The 19327-nt window shown below is 40.3% G+C and overlaps 1 protein-coding gene across 2 annotated transcripts in view; it reads right to left on the bottom strand.

The window, feature by feature from the left end:
• LOC133632373 (ras-specific guanine nucleotide-releasing factor 1-like) overlaps nt 1-19327 on the bottom strand; it is a 67828-nt gene that overhangs the window by 21850 nt on the left and 26651 nt on the right. For both annotated transcript variants that reach the window (XM_062024766.1, XM_062024775.1), the window contains 5 exons: nt 17287-17429; nt 17015-17097; nt 16593-16841; nt 4426-4799; nt 1870-1986 (listed from right to left, as the gene is read on the bottom strand). In XM_062024766.1, coding sequence (XP_061880750.1) covers nt 1870-1986; nt 4426-4799; nt 16593-16841; nt 17015-17097; nt 17287-17429 — 966 coding nt within the window. The remainder of the gene's footprint in view (nt 1-1869; nt 1987-4425; nt 4800-16592; nt 16842-17014; nt 17098-17286; nt 17430-19327) is intronic.

Here is a 19327-nt window from a genome sequence, read left to right as displayed (position 1 = left end):
ACCCACTACTACCGACCACGCAGTCTGATAGTTTATATATCAATGATGAAATCTTAACATTGCAACACATGCCAATACGGCCGGGTTAACTTATAAAGTACAATTTTAAATTTCCCGCCACACTAGATATGATGACGTATGCGCGTGACGTAAACGGTTAATAGAAGTATTGGTACCCCATTGAATACAATACAAAAAAGCTCTGTTTTCATTTCAAAATTCCACAGTATTCTGGACGTCTGTGTTGGTGAATCTTTTGCAATTTGTTTAATGAACAATGGAGACTGCAAAGAAGAAAGTTGTAGGTGGGATCGGTGTATTAGCGGCGGACTACAGCAACACAGCCAGGAGGACAGAGATGGATAGCAGACGCGTTAGCCGGCGAACTCACCTTAACTTCCTCCGTCTCGCCGACCGCATATGTGATCGGGTGAAGTCCTTCGTCGCAGGTGAGCACGGGTGTTGATGAGCACATGTGGGCTGGCTGGCGTAGGTGGATAGCTAATGTTTTTAGCATAGCTCTGTGAGGTCCGGTTGCTAAGTTAGCTTCAATGGCGTCGTTAGCAACAGCATTGTTAACCTTCGCCAGGCTGGAAAGCATTAACCGTGTATTTACATGTCCACGGTTTAATAGTATTGTTGATCTTCTGTCTATCCTTTCAGTCAGGGATTTATTTATTTTGTTTCTATATGCAGTTAAGCACGATGCTATCACGTTAGCTCCGTGTTTCGTCGATGTATTGTCGTGGAGATAAAGGTCACTGTGAATGTCCATTTCGCGTTCTCGACTCTCATTTTCAAGAGGATATAGTATCCGAGGTGGTTTAAAATACAAATCCGTGATCCACAATAGAAAAAGGAGAGAGTGTGGAATCCAATGAGCCTGCTTGTACCTAAGTTACGGTCAGAGCGAAAAAAGATATGTCTTGCACTGCATTCTAGTCCTTCACTCTAACGTTCCTCATCCACGAATCTTTCATCCTCGCTCAAATTAATGGGGTAATCGTCGCTTTCTCGGTCCGAATTGCTCTAGCTGCATTGAAAACAATAGGAAAATGTGAGGAGCCTGTCAACTGACTACGTCACGCTACTTCCGGTAGGGGCAAGGCTTTTTTTTATCAGATACCAAAAGTTGCGATCTTTATCGTCGTTGTTCTCTACTAAATACTTTCAGCAAAAATATGGCAATATCGCGAAATGATCAAGTATGACACATAGAATGGATCTGCTATCCCCGTTTAAATAAAACATTTTCATTTCAGTAGGCCTTTAAGCCTCCTGTTTTCAGCAGGAAACTTGCGTATTTAGCTCTTAATTCCTGCCGTTTTCCCATTCATTTCTTGAAAAAAAAAACAAATTATCCGGTTCTGCCGAAAACTGATGTTCAGCTCCAAGTCCGCTCTGCCTCAGCAACGCACTGTAAACATCTGTGTATCACACATCCTGCAGCCTGTAAAAAATCAGGCTTCAAAATAAAAGCACTACCACTGCAAGTAACAATGGTGATGCGGAGGCTGTGACAGGCAGTGTGAAGCATGTCAAATGATTTAATGAAATCGAGAGGTGGATGGAGACGACAGAAGGTTACATTTGGAGTGACAAAAATCCTGTTCCCACAGGAATTTTATCCTATTTTAAAATGCAAAAGTGATAGGGTCATGAGACAGAGTACACAGGAAGAAAAACATGCGAGCTTGGGAAGAAAAAGGCAAACTTTACACAGAGATACCCAAACTGACCTCTGAACCCTTAATCTCTTGAATGTGAGGTCAACTTGCTAACAACTTGGCCATCATCCTACCTCAAAATAATCACTTTACATTTTTTTGATGCTAGCCCCTGAAATGAGCTGAACCTTTAAACACCTACCATTGTTTTTCGACTTGACGTTCTTGGGTGTCGATGGCGACTTGGGAGGAGACATCTCTACTTCAGCCTCGTCACTCTGACTTGGCTCTTCGTCACATTCTTCTCTCACTGACAGATCTGGAATAAGAAAAGAGGACACAGGAATATTATATAACATCAAATGTTGGCCAAAATTTGAATTAAAGTGTTTCTTTCTTAGATGAATGAGTATCTTTAAGCTGGAAAGGACACAAGAAAGTGCTCAAAGTTTTGTTAAAGCTGGGGTACTTGAATCTTGTGTCACCAGAATTCAAACTGTTAAATCCTGCCCGCCACTATGTACACTTCACTGTCTCCTCCTCTCTTGAAGTGCACAAAATCGCGCACGACAGCTGTGAACATGCATAGGTTGCTGACAGTCTGAAGTTGCATCAAAGGATACCCTAGTTCAGACCTGGGTAAATTAAGGCCCGGGGGCCGCATGCAGCCTGCTAAGCTTTTCAATATGGCCCGCCGGACATTCCCTAATAATTTTTTTACATCTTTAAGATCGAAACTGTAGCTGCCATTATGATGTGCAGTGATGTTTTCAAATTACCGTAAGTCTTGAACTATACAAAGTATTTCAATGGTTGGAATCTGTGCTTTTGCATGATATACTAGTTACTATGGTAATCTACGTCACAGCAGTATAGATGAGGCACCAAGCAGTGTGGGTGGGGAGCGTTTCCACAGAGTGTTTCCAGAGCGGCCAGCCTGAAATGTGGGTGTCAGGGACAAACGCAGAAGGAGATTTTTACAACAAAGTTCTAAAGCTTAGTAATCTATCAGATATATCCGATTGTAGGTGGAGGTTTTTTTTACCCTTCGCGTTCATATTTTGCTGTTTGTTGCATTTTTGTTGCGTTTCGCTTGATTGTAAAATATGTCGATCGAGAGGGGGTGTGACGTTCATATGTTGTCAATATTCAGTGTTTTATCGTTCATAGTTAATATTGTAAATCACACATTCTTTATTTTCATGTACATTCTGGGTGTCTCCTTCAGTTAAAAAAATGTAAATTCCATTCTATTTTTTAAGGCAGTCTATCATAACATTTTTAGCATTCAATCAGACATTATTGTGAGGTTTTGTATTGGTGTTCCTAAAAATAGATATACCTGCCCCCAGACACATTTGTTTCTCTAAATTTGGCCCCCCAAGTCAAAATAATTGCCCAGGCCTGCCCTAGTTCGTATTTTGTTGCAGAAAATAAATGCAGTCGTCACAGGTATGTGTTTTTTTTACTCTAATTATGAAATGCTCACATATGTTGCTAAGCTGTAATATCGCCACATATTACACAAAGATTTAGCAAAAATCTAAATGAAAAAAAACAATACGCTTACAATACACGGAACAACAGTCGCGTGACTATTGGTAACACACATTGCCACCCAAAAAGATACACACAAAATAAAGGAAAATGGAACATTAGATTACCCGTCTAGAAGGAAAACAGCAACTTGTGCGTCCAAAGTTAGTCCAAGACTGACCCGCAATGCCCTCCATCTTGAATACGCCAGACTAATATTTATTTGAGTTTTGGCTCTTCTTTGGGTTTTTTTTTAAACGTACAGCGTCTTTCTTTTTTTCTTCTGATTTCCTCTTTTTGTTTTTTTTAGCAGTATATGCTGTAACAGAAAGCGCAAGTGTCAGCCAATAAGGAGGCTCCTCCATGGGCTCTGCTCACCCCTCCTTTCTCTAAATCCTGTGATTGGATCTAGAGGGGCTGACTACCAGGAAGACAAATTTGAAATACTTTGTATAGTTCAAGACAAATTTATTTACTAAAATACTTAATTATAAGGCACAGAGAGCACGCAGACTTACAATTTTTTCAGAAATGATTACTGTTACGATATACTGTGTGATGCTAATATGATTTTTTTTTAAATTTAAAGAATATAACTTAGGTACGCCGGCTTTAAAGATGTTGTTTAAAAATATATGCCAATTTAATTTGCTTTAAAATTTACATTTTTTTCATATCTTTGATAGTTTTGAAGGAACTCAAAGGATCATGGTACATTGTATGGCATACATATAAAACATATTGAGTGTATTGCTCACGCACACATTGAAAAAAGTAATAAATAATATTTTTGGCATGGACTTTTTTTGTCAAAATGACAAAAATATTCAAAATAGTAATTTTTAATTAATTTCTTTTAACACAACTTTTTGAGTCTTTTGTCTCACTTTTTTGTTTTATTTTTTAGCTAAAATAAAATAAAACCGTAACTCAAAACTTTGCCATGCATAATTTGAAAAGTTTTGATTATGCTTTTATAATGATACAGAGCAGTGGCTGAACTGTGTAAACAATCTTCGTGTAAATACATTTGGACTGTTTTTTAATTAATTAATTATTCACTTTACCTTCCTGGTCCATTTAAACAGACTAGAGGGCGTGGACACATCATATGCTAATGTTGTAATTGGCCTTTATAATAGAGCTCTACAAACTCTGCCTAGCAACAGGTGAGCAGACAAACATTCATCTGAAGAGGAGCACACGTGAACGTCATTCTGACCTTGCTTGTTGGCGACAGTTTCATCAGCCTTAGTCTCTGCTTTGGCTTCCCCGTCATCTGGGATCTTGCTGGCCATGGTGCTGGACACATACAGCTTGTTGATGTCCAGGGTGGCCTTACTGAAGGGGGACATGGCGGTGTGCATGCTTGCATAGCCATTTGGGGAACAACTGAGTGCAGCCAGGTCCAGAGCTTTGCCCCCAGTAATGATCGGAATGTTGAGTGAGAGCTTGCGGCGGCGATTGGGCGACGACGTCTTGGTGATGGAGAGCGGAGGAGGGGAGGAGAACTTGCGACTGGCACGTGGCGACGTGGGCGGCTCGCCGTAGAGGAGTTTGTTGTTCTGGCTGCTGGCGAAGAACAGCTCTAAAGCACTGCAGAAAAGAGAGACCTCATTTTAATATGCATTGCTCATTTTAAACATAACATTGATCAACAGGTGTTTTCAGTGGTGTGGTTTCGAGCCTCTTAGAGTCACACACATCAGTTCTGTTGCAGGTTCCTTGGGTTTGTTACCCTCACCTTCATCACTAAAGTGCATGTAAGGTTTTGGTGGTTTTCTTTGATGTAATAATGAGAAACGTGTATCTAAACCTGCTCCATTTAAAAACTGTGTTGACCAAATAGTATAGATCTGCTTCCATATAGAGTACCAGTCAAATATTTGGACACACGTTTTCATGCTTTTTAATGAGAAAGTTTGTCCACACTTGTGATTGGTTTTGTATACAGTGAGAGTTGCACACCCTGTGTCACCACTTGTTATCAAACTTTTGTTTTTTTTCCGTCCTGTTCAGCTATTTAGGCAAATCATATAGTTGATGTAGATGCCCATATTTGCTGTGCAGATTTACTTTACAAAAGAGAAGTGCGGGATACTTCTCTTGTTGCCTTGTTTGTATTTGACTTTATTAAATTGATGTATATTAGGAAGACAGAGGGGGAAGTTGCGGGGACGAGAAGGGGATAAGACAGAAAGACAACAACAACAACAACAAACACAACAATAACAATCACAACAACAGAACAGCATCAGCAAATAGGACAGGTACAAATATGATACAAAACGTGATAGCAAAGAAGCAGTTAGTGAAGTAAATATTAATAACACAGAAATTGCAATAAAAATTATTACACAACAAATGGAGCAATACAAATACCAATAGAAATAGCACTATTGATAATGAATAATAACAATGATTACCTCTATTATCAAAAATACAATTGTTTAAAATGCAACGAAACATATATATAATGATAACATGAATTACAAAAGAGAGCAGATAAATGGAGGGGAAGAAAGAGAAACTAACTGTATTAACCTTGTAGATTGTCATAGTAACAATAGGTTAAGCTTTGTCGGTGTGCTGTGTTTGACCCAGTTTCCCTTAGGGGAACAACGTTAATATATTTTTGATGAAACGTGATTATATGCGTGACTGTACGTATGTATGCTTGTATATTTACAGTATGTTTGTTATCAAACTTGAGCTAAAATGGTTGACTTCTTATTACACTTGCCTGACACTTAAAGAAGTTTAAAAAGGAAGGGGAAGGGAAGTGTTTTACACATTTGTCAGTGAAATAAAGACTGAGAGTTGTACTACTTTTACAAAGTACTTTAGCAGTGGGTAACTTACTTTTACACTTGTGAGAAAGTTAAGAAGGTTTAAACCAGGGCTGTAAAGTGATTACGGTATTTAAAAAGGTCAGATTAATCACAGGTTATTATTTGCTTCCATAAATAAAATGTGCTTAAGAAAATACCCCAACATTAGCATAAAAATGTGATTTGGTAGTCAGGAACATTTTTTAAATGTTTTACTGAACAGCAAGTCATTTATTTACTCAAAACTTGGTGACAGTAAGTATAGTAAGAATTAGATGCACAATTTGAAAGTCTCTGCAATAATATAGCAAACTAGGAACAGATGTACAGCATCCATCCATCCATTTTCTACCGCTTGTCCCTTTTGGGGTCGCGGGGGGTCGCTGGAGCCTATCTCAGCTGCAATCGGGCGGAAGGCGGTGTACACCCTGGACAAGTCGCCACCTCATCGCAGGGCCAACACACATAGATCGATAATGTAATATAGAAACCCATAAACAAGTTTACACAGTACACCATTTACATCTGCATTTACTCTTTCTTAGTTAGTTGTTTAAGCAAATGTAAGCCATTTTTAATTTTGTTGGCACAGTTGGACCGGATGTGACGTGTCGCGCTATTACTGTGAAGCCGGAAGTGTGTGTGTGTGTGAGAAGTTGCCTTGATGAGAAGCCGGTGTATTGACGAGAGACGTGACAGTTGCCAATGTAGAAGAACATGCCTCTCGATTCTGGACTTCATATAATTACAAAACCTTGGTTACACAAACAAGCTTTTTTACCTTCTTGGGTACAGCGCTGATCTTTTGGTGCAAACTACCTCTAGTTTGTACGACGTTATAGTTGGTGACATGAATGACATCTCGCAGTACTTCGTCTTCACAGATTTTAAGTGTTCTACGTGCTGTGGCTGTCCATTTCGAAAAGGCATTGTTTAAATGATCTGCGGTAAACGCAGGTAAACTCAGCCAGCATTGTTTGCTGTCCATGTAGCATTCGTGCTAGCGACGCCATCCTCACGTTCATGTTTCGCTTTAGGATGTTACTTTAAATGCGCCAATGATAAGAAAGTTTGTCGCTGCAATACTAACCAATTACCACAGTTTTAGCTAAAGTTCAGTTGGGGTTTGTTCCAAAGGACGCAGAGCACATTGCTGTAACTATCATCCCACTGGCGTGTGACGTGATCTTTGCCTGTTGAAAGCGCGCTGCCATCCGGCCGTCAAAACAAAACACTGAGATTAAAGGCCTACTGAAATGAAATTGTTGTATTCAAATGGGGATAGCAGATCCATTCTATGTATCATACTTGATAATTTTGCGATATTGCCATATTTTTGCTGAAAGGATTTAGTAGAGAACATCGACGATAAAGTTCGCAACTTTTGGTCACTGATAAAAAAAGCCTTGCCTGTACCGGAAGTAGCGTGACGTCACAGGTTGAAAGGCTCCTCACATTTCCCCATTGTTTACACCAGCAGCGAGAGCGATTCGGACCGAGAAAGCGACGATTACCCCATTAATTTGAGCGAGGATGAAAGATTCGTGGATGAGGAACGTGAGAGTGAAGGACTAGAGTGCAGTGCAGGATATATCTTTTTTCGCTCTGATTGAACTTAGGTAAAAGGGCTCAATGGATTCCACACTTTCTCCTTTTTCTATTGTGGATCACGGATTTATATTTTAAACCACCTCGGACACTATATCCTCTTGAAAATGAGAGTCGAGAACGCGAAATAGACATTCACAGTGACTTTTATCTCCACGACAATACATCGGTGAAGCACTTTAGCTACGGAGCTAACGTGATAGCATCGTGCTTAAATGCAGATAGAAACAAAAGAAATAAGCCCCTGACAGGAAAGATAGACAGAAGATCAACAATACTACAATCAGGAGACACCGAACCAAACACTGGACATGTAACCACACGGTTAATGCTGTGCCGCCTGTCGAAGCCTAGCAATGCTTTTGCTAACGACGCCATTGAAGCTAACTTAGCTACAGGACCTCGTCAGAGCTATGATAAAAACATTAGCGCTCCACCTACGCCAGCCCTCATCTGCTCATCAACACCCGTGCTCACCTGCGTTCCAGCGGTCGACGGCGCGACGAAGGACTTCACCCGATCATCGATGCGGTCGGCGGCTAGCGTCGGATAGCGCGTGTGCTATCCAACTCAAAGTCCTCCTGGTTGTGTTGCTGCAGCCAGCCGCTAATACACCGATCCCACCTACAGCTTTCTTCTTTGCAGTCTCCATTGTTCATTAAACAAATTGCAAAAGATTCACCAACACAGATGTCCAGAATACTGTGGAATTTTGCGATGAAAACAGAGCTGTTTGTATTGTGATACAAAGTGTCCCAATACTTCCGCTTCAACCATCGACGTCATGCGCAAACGTCATCATACATAGACGTTTTCAACCGGAAGTTTCCCGGGAAATTTAAAATTGCACTTTATAAGTTAACCCGGCCGTATTGGCATGTGTTGCAATGTTAAGATTTCATCATTGATATATAAACTATCAGACTGCGTGGTCGGTAGTAGTGGGTTTTAGTAGGCCTTTAATCTTTATTCATTTATGGTAACGCAATATTTTCTTTAATTAATCACATGCGTTAAAACATTAAAGGTGACAGCCCTAATTTTTTAAACACTTACTTAAAGTTGTTTAGAATGGCTGACAATTTGATCGTGGAGAAGATTATTTATATTTGTAATCAGTGGTGTGTGTATTTGACATTGGAGCAAGGGTCTCAAACTTGAGGATCGCAGGCCCATCTTTAGGGCCCCTCTTTAACTCCATAGTTAAGTGTAATTGCGGCTCGCACACCCTGGGTGGGAGGTTTTAAACCCTGCAACTTATAAAAATGTGTGGCTATTTTATGGATTGTTCTTCGTTACTGGCCATAGTGTAGTAGTTAGCTTTCATATTCCACCGACAGAGACACTGACAAGGTGGGATATTGTTTGTGCTACGGCGCCATCTTTTGGACTAGTTCACTCACTGCAGGTGCTGCGAGTTGAAAACTACTTTTTGTTTGGTGCCTTTAACCGGAAGTAAAACCATCCATAGCATGTCTGCTCGAAAGGATTCCTCATTCACCACTCCAAGTAACGTTTGTAAGTTTTACAGTATAACTAAAACAATTCATACTTGCTAAACCGTCCCATGTGTGATGCCTGTAGGAGTTTTTTCATGCATATTTGTACATGCTATTGAAATGTAATTAAGACAGCGTCGTTAGCATTAGCAAATATGCTAACATGTTTACAAGTGTCTGTGTTAGTATTATTAACTTACACTGGCATTCTTTTTGTATTGTTTCAGTTTCGTAAATTCACCAAAACATCACCGTGGAGTTAATGAGTCTAATTAGCTGATTGGAGCGCTAGGTTTCGCAGCGAGTGGGTTTAGACAATGACTTCTGTTTTGTTTGATCAGCAGTTTTACTGCAACCTTTGAAAACAATTAGAGTATGTGAATAAACATTTACAAAATCTTTTTTACAGGTGTATATACTGTATCTATGATATGGTGCGGTTAATATACGTCAAAATATTATTTCTTCTAAAATTTGGTGGGTGCGACTTAAATAACGTTGTGCTCTATAGACCGGAAAATACGGTAAATATAAAATGGCAATCTTGAATCCTACTAGACACAAACCGAAATAACGGTGCAAACACAAAAGTGATTCAAAGCGCATTACATTACACTGAGAGCCCCATCATTCATTCACTCTACATTTACACATTGATGGTGGTAAACTACATTTGTAGCCACAGCTTCCCTGGGATAGACTGACGGAAATGTGGCTACCAATTAGCGCCTATGGCCTCTCCGACCGCCATCATTCACATTCATACGCCAGTGTGGGCTGCACTGGAGGCAACCCAGCAGGCACAATACATTGAAACAACATTGACAACTCGTTGAATAAGGTCCTGACATTGGGCAACTCAAACTTAACGTTGTAACAACATGCTTTTTAACGATGTTTAATCAATGTGAGTTTGTGACGTTGATTTGACCACTAAATTTTGGTCAACGTGGATCCAACGTTAGACATCAACGTTGTCTCAATTTACAAATACAGTATTGAAGTCGGTTTTAAAGAACGTGTATGTATAGTCAACGTTGTATCAATGTCTTGTGTTTGCTGTAAAGGTGGGTGAAGTGTCTTAACCAAGGACACAACGGCAGTGACTAGGATGGCGGAAGCTGGATTCGTACCAGGAACCCTGAACCATCTGAGCCACGCTGCCCCAGGTACCAGGAATTGGTACCGCAATGGTTCAAATGTGAAAGGTACCCATCCCTAAATAGCTCAGGATCATGATAGCTGCTGGTAGAGGTAGTTAACAAATTAAGTAATATGTTATTCACCCTGACTCTACCTCCAGTGGCCCGCAGGTAAATTGAGTTTGAGATCTGTATATTAGAAAGTAGGCAAAATGTTTTAAAAATAAGTGTATCCACTCAAAACATTATGACTCCTTAATTCTACTGATGCAAAAAGTTTTGTGGAAAAAGTAATTTTTGTGTAAAAAAATACCCATTTTTAAAAGGTAATTAGTTCGTATTAAAAAAGGATACACAGGATTGTACGATGACGATGTGTGTGTAATTGGAGGGACCGGCATCGGACAACAGCGCAGCCTGGGAGCTCCAGCCTCTTTTTATTGAAGCGACATTGTTTAAGACAGCATCCTCCTTGCACTGAGAGCCACCCCCTCTGAAGGCCTATAAATAGCCTGTCAAGTGACAGCGTTGGAAGGCACGGGTGCTGCCAACAGCAACCAGCCCGGGGGAGGCACACTGAGACACGGTTAGAGAGGGAAGGTATAGGGAGAGAGGGAGCGAGCGAGAGAGGTGCAGTGAAGGAAAGAAGAAGAGGACAGAGATAGGCTGGAGTCAGTGACATAGTGATATGGATTTCTCCACAGTGAAGGCTGCTGGATGTGTGTGTGTGGGAGAGTGGGACGGCGCTACCGCCACTCCACTGTGCTGTTAGGTGCTCATGTCATGTGTTAAAAAAAAGGATGGGATGAGGGGATGGATGGGAGATATAATAACGAGAAAGAAAGCAGGAGAAATGGGTGACAAAGAAGGGAGGAGCGGGGGTGATGGAGTACAAAACACCACCATCAACATTTAATACCGCGGAGCTGCTGCAGATGAGAGGAGGTAGGGAAGGGTAGGGAAGGGGGTACAAGGGAGGGAGACGATGAGGAGAGGGTGGGGTCCTGCAGCAAAGTAAATGGTTGTCATGGCGACAGCGCAGCGAAGAGAGGGATGGTCAGACTTGTTGAAAGAGAAATAAAAGAGTGTAAAAGAAAAGGCGGTTGGCTTCAGAGGCGTGTGACGTCCTCACTTGGACGTACAAAGAATGGACAGTGAATCCAATGTGATAGGGCAGATACATTGTCAACATTTTGGAGGGGCGGGGTCATTTTCAAATATGTAAAGTTCTCAAACTTTACGGTTATGGATCAAGGTCGAACCAAAAACATTTTAGATGCAGATCCGGGTAAAGGGTGTGAGTTCAAGAATAGTTTTTTAGAAGTTGTTATGAAATTACCAAGGGATACAGCACAAAACTAAATGATAAAAATGTATAGGGGTATACAGTAGGTGAAACCAAGAGATCTACCTTTAGGGGTGCTCAGCCCCCATTCAGAATCTAATCATATAGCACCTTGCAATTAGCACATTAATAAAGGAGCATACACTTTTCCACATGTTGACTCAGTTAGAGCATTAAGTTGTAAATCAACCTCACTAGTGAGATTGGTCTCTTGCATTGACGTGCAAAGACGTTCATGGCTAGCGCCGTCTAACTTGGTTTATGAAAGATTGCGCAAACAGAGGGTAAGTTTGACTCGTCACAGCCCAAGTCGGAAATGTGCAAATTCAGCGATTTTTCTTAAACAAAATGTTAACAAAAAAAATTGGAATCTTACAGAAAACATATTCATACAGTCACACAGTTCAATACACAAATATTTATTTTATGCTTGAGACTCCCCTGCCTCCACAGTCTATTGTAGTGCATAAATATGTGGAGTAATCCGAAATAAATAATCAAAGAAGTCCATATAATCCACCCCTCACTTTCAGCAAGCATTTTTGTTCCAATACGGTACAGTATATTTTTGCAATGTATAGCAACACTATAACATTTTAAGTTGGATATACTGTACTGTACTTTAGATCAGGGCTCCTAAACATTTTTGACCTCAGGGCTTAACTTTTCCACTACATAGGGGCTCAAACATTAACACTGAATTAGTAATCTTACTCTTGTTTTAATCATATTCAACAATTATATCCAACCTACTTACAGTTTACAACCTTGTCAAATGATATGAAAGCATGCGTTAATCACAAAGGTTACTATCAAGGCTTAGGGCAGGCTGATTACAAAATAAATACGAATCAAATATACTGCAAATGAAGGGATTCATAAAAACTGATGAAAAATCAATTTACATACAATTACGCCTTGCTAAAATTAATACATTCCAACTATATTAATAATAAATAATAATATATGTTTCCTAAATAAACATCATCATGTATAATCTAAAAACTGATGAAAAATAAATGTGCAAATGTATTTAAATGTATTACACTTATTTATTCAAATTTACAAACTATGTTTTGCTAAAATAAATACATTCTAACTAAAGTAATAATAAATACTAATAATATAGTCATGATATGTTTCTGAATCAAAATGTCAATAAAATTAAAGTGCAAATTAAAATACAGCTTCACCACTTTAGTCAAACATTTTGCTCTTAACTATGACTTTTAGCAACACCTTATTCTTTTTGTTTGATAATGTCATTACTGCCACAAGTGGTGGAAAAGTGCATTACAACTGAATACCTCGACAGCTGTCACGCCAAATTTCTTCCCTCTACAAAAACCTTCCCTCCCCCATTTACTTCCGTGGTCATGTTTCCTCTTACGTCATTGACAGCGATCGATAGCACTTCGGCTTTGACTGCCCGTCGCTGGAAGGATACTTCGTCTTTGACAGCTGCTGGAATCTGAAGAAATCGATTATTGTTTTTTTTTTGTACAGGCGCGAAACAGGACAGTCGCGTGCAGGTTAAGGACCCCCGGCAACTTTGTGATTTTATTGGACGCAGCCCCGGAAGTAAATGGGGGAGGAAAGGTTTTTGTAGAGGGAAGACATTTGGCGTGACACAGCCCATACAGACCATAGCTGGGAAACAGATATTTTTTAGCGGCCCTTTAGAGGGCGCTCGCGGCCCAGTTATTGCTTCTACCTATGGTTAAAAAAAACACTGCTTTGGAGTACCGGTAGTCAGTATACTGTATATTTACTATTAGGGGCGTGAATCACTGGGCACCTAACGATTTGATCATGGGCCCCTAGAATCCGTCTCCTTTACCCCCCCCTTTTCAGCGCCCCTGCAAGTTAGTATAATATAGATGGAATAGAAAAGCACTTGGAGAGCGCAAACCTATGCCAGGTCCTATCTACCAATGGTAAAGAATCCTTTAAAAAAAAAAAAAAATCTAGACGGTTATCCAGATCACCCCAAAAATTTAATCACTTATTCTGTATCCTCTTTCTGACATTTCCTGAAAGTATTATCAAGATCTGCCCATGTCTCTTTGAGCTATGTTGCTATTTACAAACAAACAAACCCCATTAAGCACATAACCCCTTTTCGGAGGTAATTAATCAAAGGATAAATAAAATGTCCATGTCCGTGCGTATTTGTTTTCTTTGTTTCTCGCTTCCAAACGTACTGCAAAAGGGTTCATTCTTTGCATCAATCTCAGCACTTAGGCAAGTTTGTTCTATAGCGGGATAAAATAAACTGAATGAACCCGTAGTCATCCCCTGTCTTTGTCTCTGTGGTTGGAGGCGGCCCCGCAAGCATACATACACAGAGAGAAGTTTAGCCTTGTAACGTAAACAAAAAGTAATGTAGTAGAAATGATTAAGTTTAAACCACTTGTTCTTATTCTATTTCTGACATTTTTTTAAAGTTACATCAAAATATGCCCATAACTACTGTATTTGAGCTATATAGCTAACTAACTAACTAAACAACTAACTAACAAAGTAACTGATTGACAAATAAAACCCAATGGATACATAATCTCCTGGCAAAGATAATAATTGTGTTTTGCTCACAAGGGCTGCGTGTCTGGGGTCCCTGGGTCCTGCCGTCCACCTCTTTCGGATGCCCCTCTTGTTTGGGGCCTGCTAGGTTTAGTCCCCCTACCAGTTTGGTGCGCTGCATGGTATTCTGCGGTATTGCAAGGTGGCCAGCTGCTGGGGTAGTGACCTTGCGTGTCAGCAGCATGTCTGTGATATCTTTTTTTTTCTTGTTCTTCCTCTTTCCTGGGGGGGAGGATCCACCAGGGCAGTTGCTGGACGTTCCATCTCTATCGTTGGGATCCCTGCAGGTTGGGTGGGTGGTTCCAGTGGCCCCGTGCTGGGCGGTCCTACGGCGGCCGAGTTGGGAGGGGTGGCCTGGGGCGGGCCCCGCCGGGCTCTCCTGGGGGTGGGGGTTAAGCTCGCGGGGGCTCTGTTGCTGGTGGGGTGGGGCGGTCTTTCCGTCCGGCTGCCGGAAGTCTCTAGGCTGCTCGTGGCGCGCCTGCTGCTTTGGGTTGGGCTCTCTGGGTGGCTGGGGCCGTACTTTGGCTACCGCACACAATGGGAGACAAATATATTGTACATAGAAATACACATACCCCCACTACCTCCCCTCTGTTGCAGGTTTTGTGGATTCTATGTAACATGTTTATGTGTGCTTACGGCTATTGAGTTTTTTTTCTTGGCCTCAGTCTGGAGTCCACAGTCTCCCACCCCCACAGCATTGACCTTTTCACACCTTTCTAAGGGGCGCCGGAAGTTGGCTGTTCTGTCTCCCTGTAATGTATGTCTGCTCTTGAATGGGATTGTGCTGAAAATCTGAATTTCCCCTCAGGGACTAATAAAGTAAATGAAAAAACTAATGACATACAGTACATACTCACATACACACAATTATTCATACATATATACATTCATTCATACATGCTGTACATACACGCACACATTGGTACTTACCTACATACATGGGTACATACGCTTCCACATTCACTGTACAAACATACATATACACACAGTATAGTACATATACAAGCACAAATGCATACATACACTCATGCATATATTCACGTTTTATCAAACATATATTAACGTTGTTCCCCTTGGGGAAACTGGGTAACTGGTAACACTGACAAAGCTTAACCTATTGTTACTATAACAACCTACAAGGTTAATACAAGTTCGCTTCTCTTTTTTCCCCTCCAATTATCTGCTTTATTTGCTGGTAATTTAAGTTATCATTACATATTTGTATTGCTGCATTTGAAACAACTGTATTGTTGATAATAGAGGTAATTATTATTGTCATTCATTATCAACATTGCTATTTCTATTGTTATTTGTATTGCTCCATTTGTAGTGCAGTAATGTTCATTGTCATTTTTGTGTTATCAATATTTACCTCTGCTATCACTTTTGTATCATATTTGTACATATCGTATTTGCTGATGTTGTGCTGTTTTTGCTGTTGTTGTCTCTTTGTCTTATCCTCTTCTTGCTCCTGCAATTTCCCCCTGTGTCTTCCTTTTTTTTAAACATTAATATACATCAATTTAATAAAGTCAAATACAAATAGGCAACAAATAATTATCCCACACTTCTCTTTTGTAAAGTAAATATGTACAACAGATATGGGCATCTACATCAACAATATGATTTGCCTGAGTGGCTGGATAGGACCAAAAAAAAGAAAAAACAGGAAGCAGTCAGGGAGTGAGCTTCACCAACATTCATTGGTTGCGTTGGCACCACCGAACTTCGACGAGTCGTTCCCAAGTACCATACAGCACGCGTGGAAAACAAAATTTGACAGCAAACATTACATTGTAGCGTAATTCAATCGACCCCACTATCGTGTTACGCTATTGGTTGCTTTTTTCAAGGAAGCAGCCAAATTTGACAGGACACTGGCAATGGAGAGCTGCGGTTCATTGAAGTTCAATATGTACTTCGACACTGTAAGGCAGAGCAGGATCTCCTCCCTTGGTACACTGTGACGCATCACAGTTTTCAAACATGATAACGAGTCCTAATACTCTTCCAAGATGATCATCTTCCTTGCTAAAGAAGCTGAAGATAATATAAGTACCAAGTAAAGTATGTCTTCAGACCTGAACCCATTGGAGCACCTGTGGGACATCCACGAGTGGAAGGAAGATGGAGGAGCGCAATGTGTCTAACATCTGCCAGTGACATCATTTGGGAAAGTTGAAGAACTACGTTCCATGCCCAAAAGAAATATGCAGTGCTTGATAACAGTGGAGCTAACTCTAAATACTGACATAATTTTGACACTGTGACAGATATAGAGACTATAACGTGTGTTGACAGAAATCAACATTTTTTTCCAAGCAATACACTGACTACTCTAAGTAATATCCAAGGTCCATTTTTTAGACAATACTCACCGTGCAGGGATGGCGCTGATTGGCTTCTTGTAGATGGTGATTAGTTTGTCCAGCACGACCGTCGCACTCGTGAAAACCCGGTAAGAGTGGAGGAAGGTGTTCAGGAAGTCAATGGAGAGGAAGCGCAAGTCAGTCAGCCGCTCAAGCAGGCGCTCCACGCTAGCGTAGCGGATCTGGAGCACCTTGCAGGAGTTCATCATCTTGCTGAAGCGGATGTCGACATCGTCGCAGTATAAGCTGGTGTCGGATCTGCAGAGTGCAATGCATTTATCCAAAAGAACTACATGAGGCTAGGGGGTCACATAGATGATGAAAAATTACCCTATACACGCATGTTGTGGGTATTCCTGCCATGCTTTATCCTCTTTGTTGTGCATGTACTGTATATTGTATGGTATGATTAAGTGACTGTTGACACTCACTTAATCATCTGCGGCACAGTGACTTTACTGTTTTCCTCGAATGCATTCATCATCAGACCATTGCATCGGATGTTGTCAATGCACTAGAAGTCAGATAGACAAAAGAGAGCAGAAGAGAGTGGTTTGCGCTTTCGCACAAATCAAACTGAAGACCATGCTGTCGCTCTTCACACAGTATACAAGTGTTTTGCAGCCAGCAGTTTAACATCCCCTCTTCCCGCCTTGTAAAGTCAGCACTTTACAGCCTGGCAGTGACATTTATTGGTATTTACCTGGCTGATATCACTTGTCCACGCAGACTTCTCTTGTCGGGATGAAGCCACCAGGATGACCGTGTAAGGCTGCCCATCTTTTGGCTCCACGATCACTTTAAAGTCCAGGTGCTCTGTGTCCTGGCCACTACGCTCCACTTTGGCTATATTGTGAACAAGATTTTATCATCACATCAAAAATAAATTATATCATTGTCAGCATTTTTGTGCACCTATACAGTGACCGTTTAACGCTAACATAAAAAACATACATTTTCTATATCGCTCATTTTCATTAGGGTCCTACATAAGCTGAAGCTTATCCCCGCTGACTTTGAGCGACAGGTGGGGTACACCCTGGACTGGGCACAAATAGACAAACAACCATTCCCATTCATACCTTTAGACAATATAGAGCAGGGGTCACCAACGCGGTGCCCGCGGGCACCAGGTAGCCCGTAAGGACCAGATGAGTAGCCCGCTGGCCTGTTCTAAAAATAGCTCAAATAGCAGCACTTACCAGTGAGCTGCCTCTATTTTTTAAATTGTATTTATTTACTAGCAAGCTGGTCTCGCTTTGCTCGACATTTTTAATTCTAAGAGAGACAAAACTCAAATAGAATTTGAAAACCCAAGAAAATATTTTAAAGACTTGGTCTTCACTTAAGTTAAGTTAAAGTACCAATGATTGTCACACACACTCTAGGTGTGGGGAAATTTGTCCTCTGCATTTGACCCATCCCCTTGATCACCCCCTGGGAGGTGAGGGGAGCAGTGGGCAGCAGCGGTGCCGCGCCCGGGAATCATTTTTGGTGATTTAACCCCCAATCCCAACCCTTGATGCTGAGTGCCAAGCAGGGAGGTAATGGGTTCCATTTTTATAGTCTTTGGTATGACTCGGCCGGAGTTTGAACTCACAACCTACCGATCTCAGGGCGGACACTCTAACCACTAGGCCACTGAGTAGGTTAAATAAATAAATTCATTCATTTTTTTACTTTGCTTCTTATAACTTTCAGAAAGACAATTTTAGAGAAAAAATACAACCTTAAAAATGATTTTAGGATTTTTAAACACATATACCTTTTTACCTTTTAAATTCCTTCCTCTTCTTTCCTGACAATTTAAATCAATGTTTAAGTAATTTTTTTTTTATTATTGTAAAGAATAATAAATACATTTTAATTTAATTCTTTATTTTAGCTTCTGTTTTTTCGACAAAGAATATTTGTGAAATATTTCTTCAAACTTATTATGATTAAAATTCAAAAAAATTATTCTGGCAAATCTAGAAAATCTGTAGAATCAAATTTAAATCTTATTTCAAAGTCTTTTGAATTTGTTTTAAAATTTTTGTTCTGGAAAATCTAGAAGAAATAATGATTTGTCTTTGTTAGAAATATAGCTTAGTCCATCCATCCATCCATCCATTTTCTACCGCTTATTCCCTTTGGGGTCGCGGGGGCGCTGGAGCCTATCTCAGCTACAATCGGCCGGGTACACCCTGGACAAGTCGCCACCTCATCGTCCAATTTGTTATATATTCTAACAAAATGTAGATTGGATTTTAACCTATTTAAAACATGTCATCAAAATTCTTAAATGAATCTTAATCAGGAAAAATTACTAATGATGTTCCATAAATTGTTTTTTTAATTTTATCAAAAAGATTCGAATTAGCTAGTTTTTCTCTTCTTTTTTTCGGTTGAACTTTGAATTTTAAACAGTCGAAATTGAAGATAAACTATGTTTAAAAATGTAATAGTCATTTTTTTCGTGTTTTCTCCTCTTTTAAACCGTTCAATTAAGTGTAAATATCATTAATTATTAATAATAACATAGAGTTAAAGGCAAATTGAGCAAATTGGCTATTTCTGGCAATTTATTTAAGTGTGTATCAAACTGGTAGCCCTTCGCATTAATCAGTACCCAAGAAGTAGCTCTTGGTTTCAAAAAGGTTGGTGACCCCTGATATAGAGTGTCCATTTAGTCTCACATGCATGATTTTGGGGACCCAGAAAACCAACGTAAGCACGGGAACAATATGCCAAATCAAGTTATC

Source organism: Entelurus aequoreus, linkage group LG02, assembly GCF_033978785.1.
Source record: "Entelurus aequoreus isolate RoL-2023_Sb linkage group LG02, RoL_Eaeq_v1.1, whole genome shotgun sequence".
Lineage (NCBI taxonomy): Eukaryota > Metazoa > Chordata > Actinopteri > Syngnathiformes > Syngnathidae > Entelurus > Entelurus aequoreus.
Note: the sequence above shows the minus strand (reverse complement) of the source record. Positions and strands in the feature narration are given on the sequence as shown.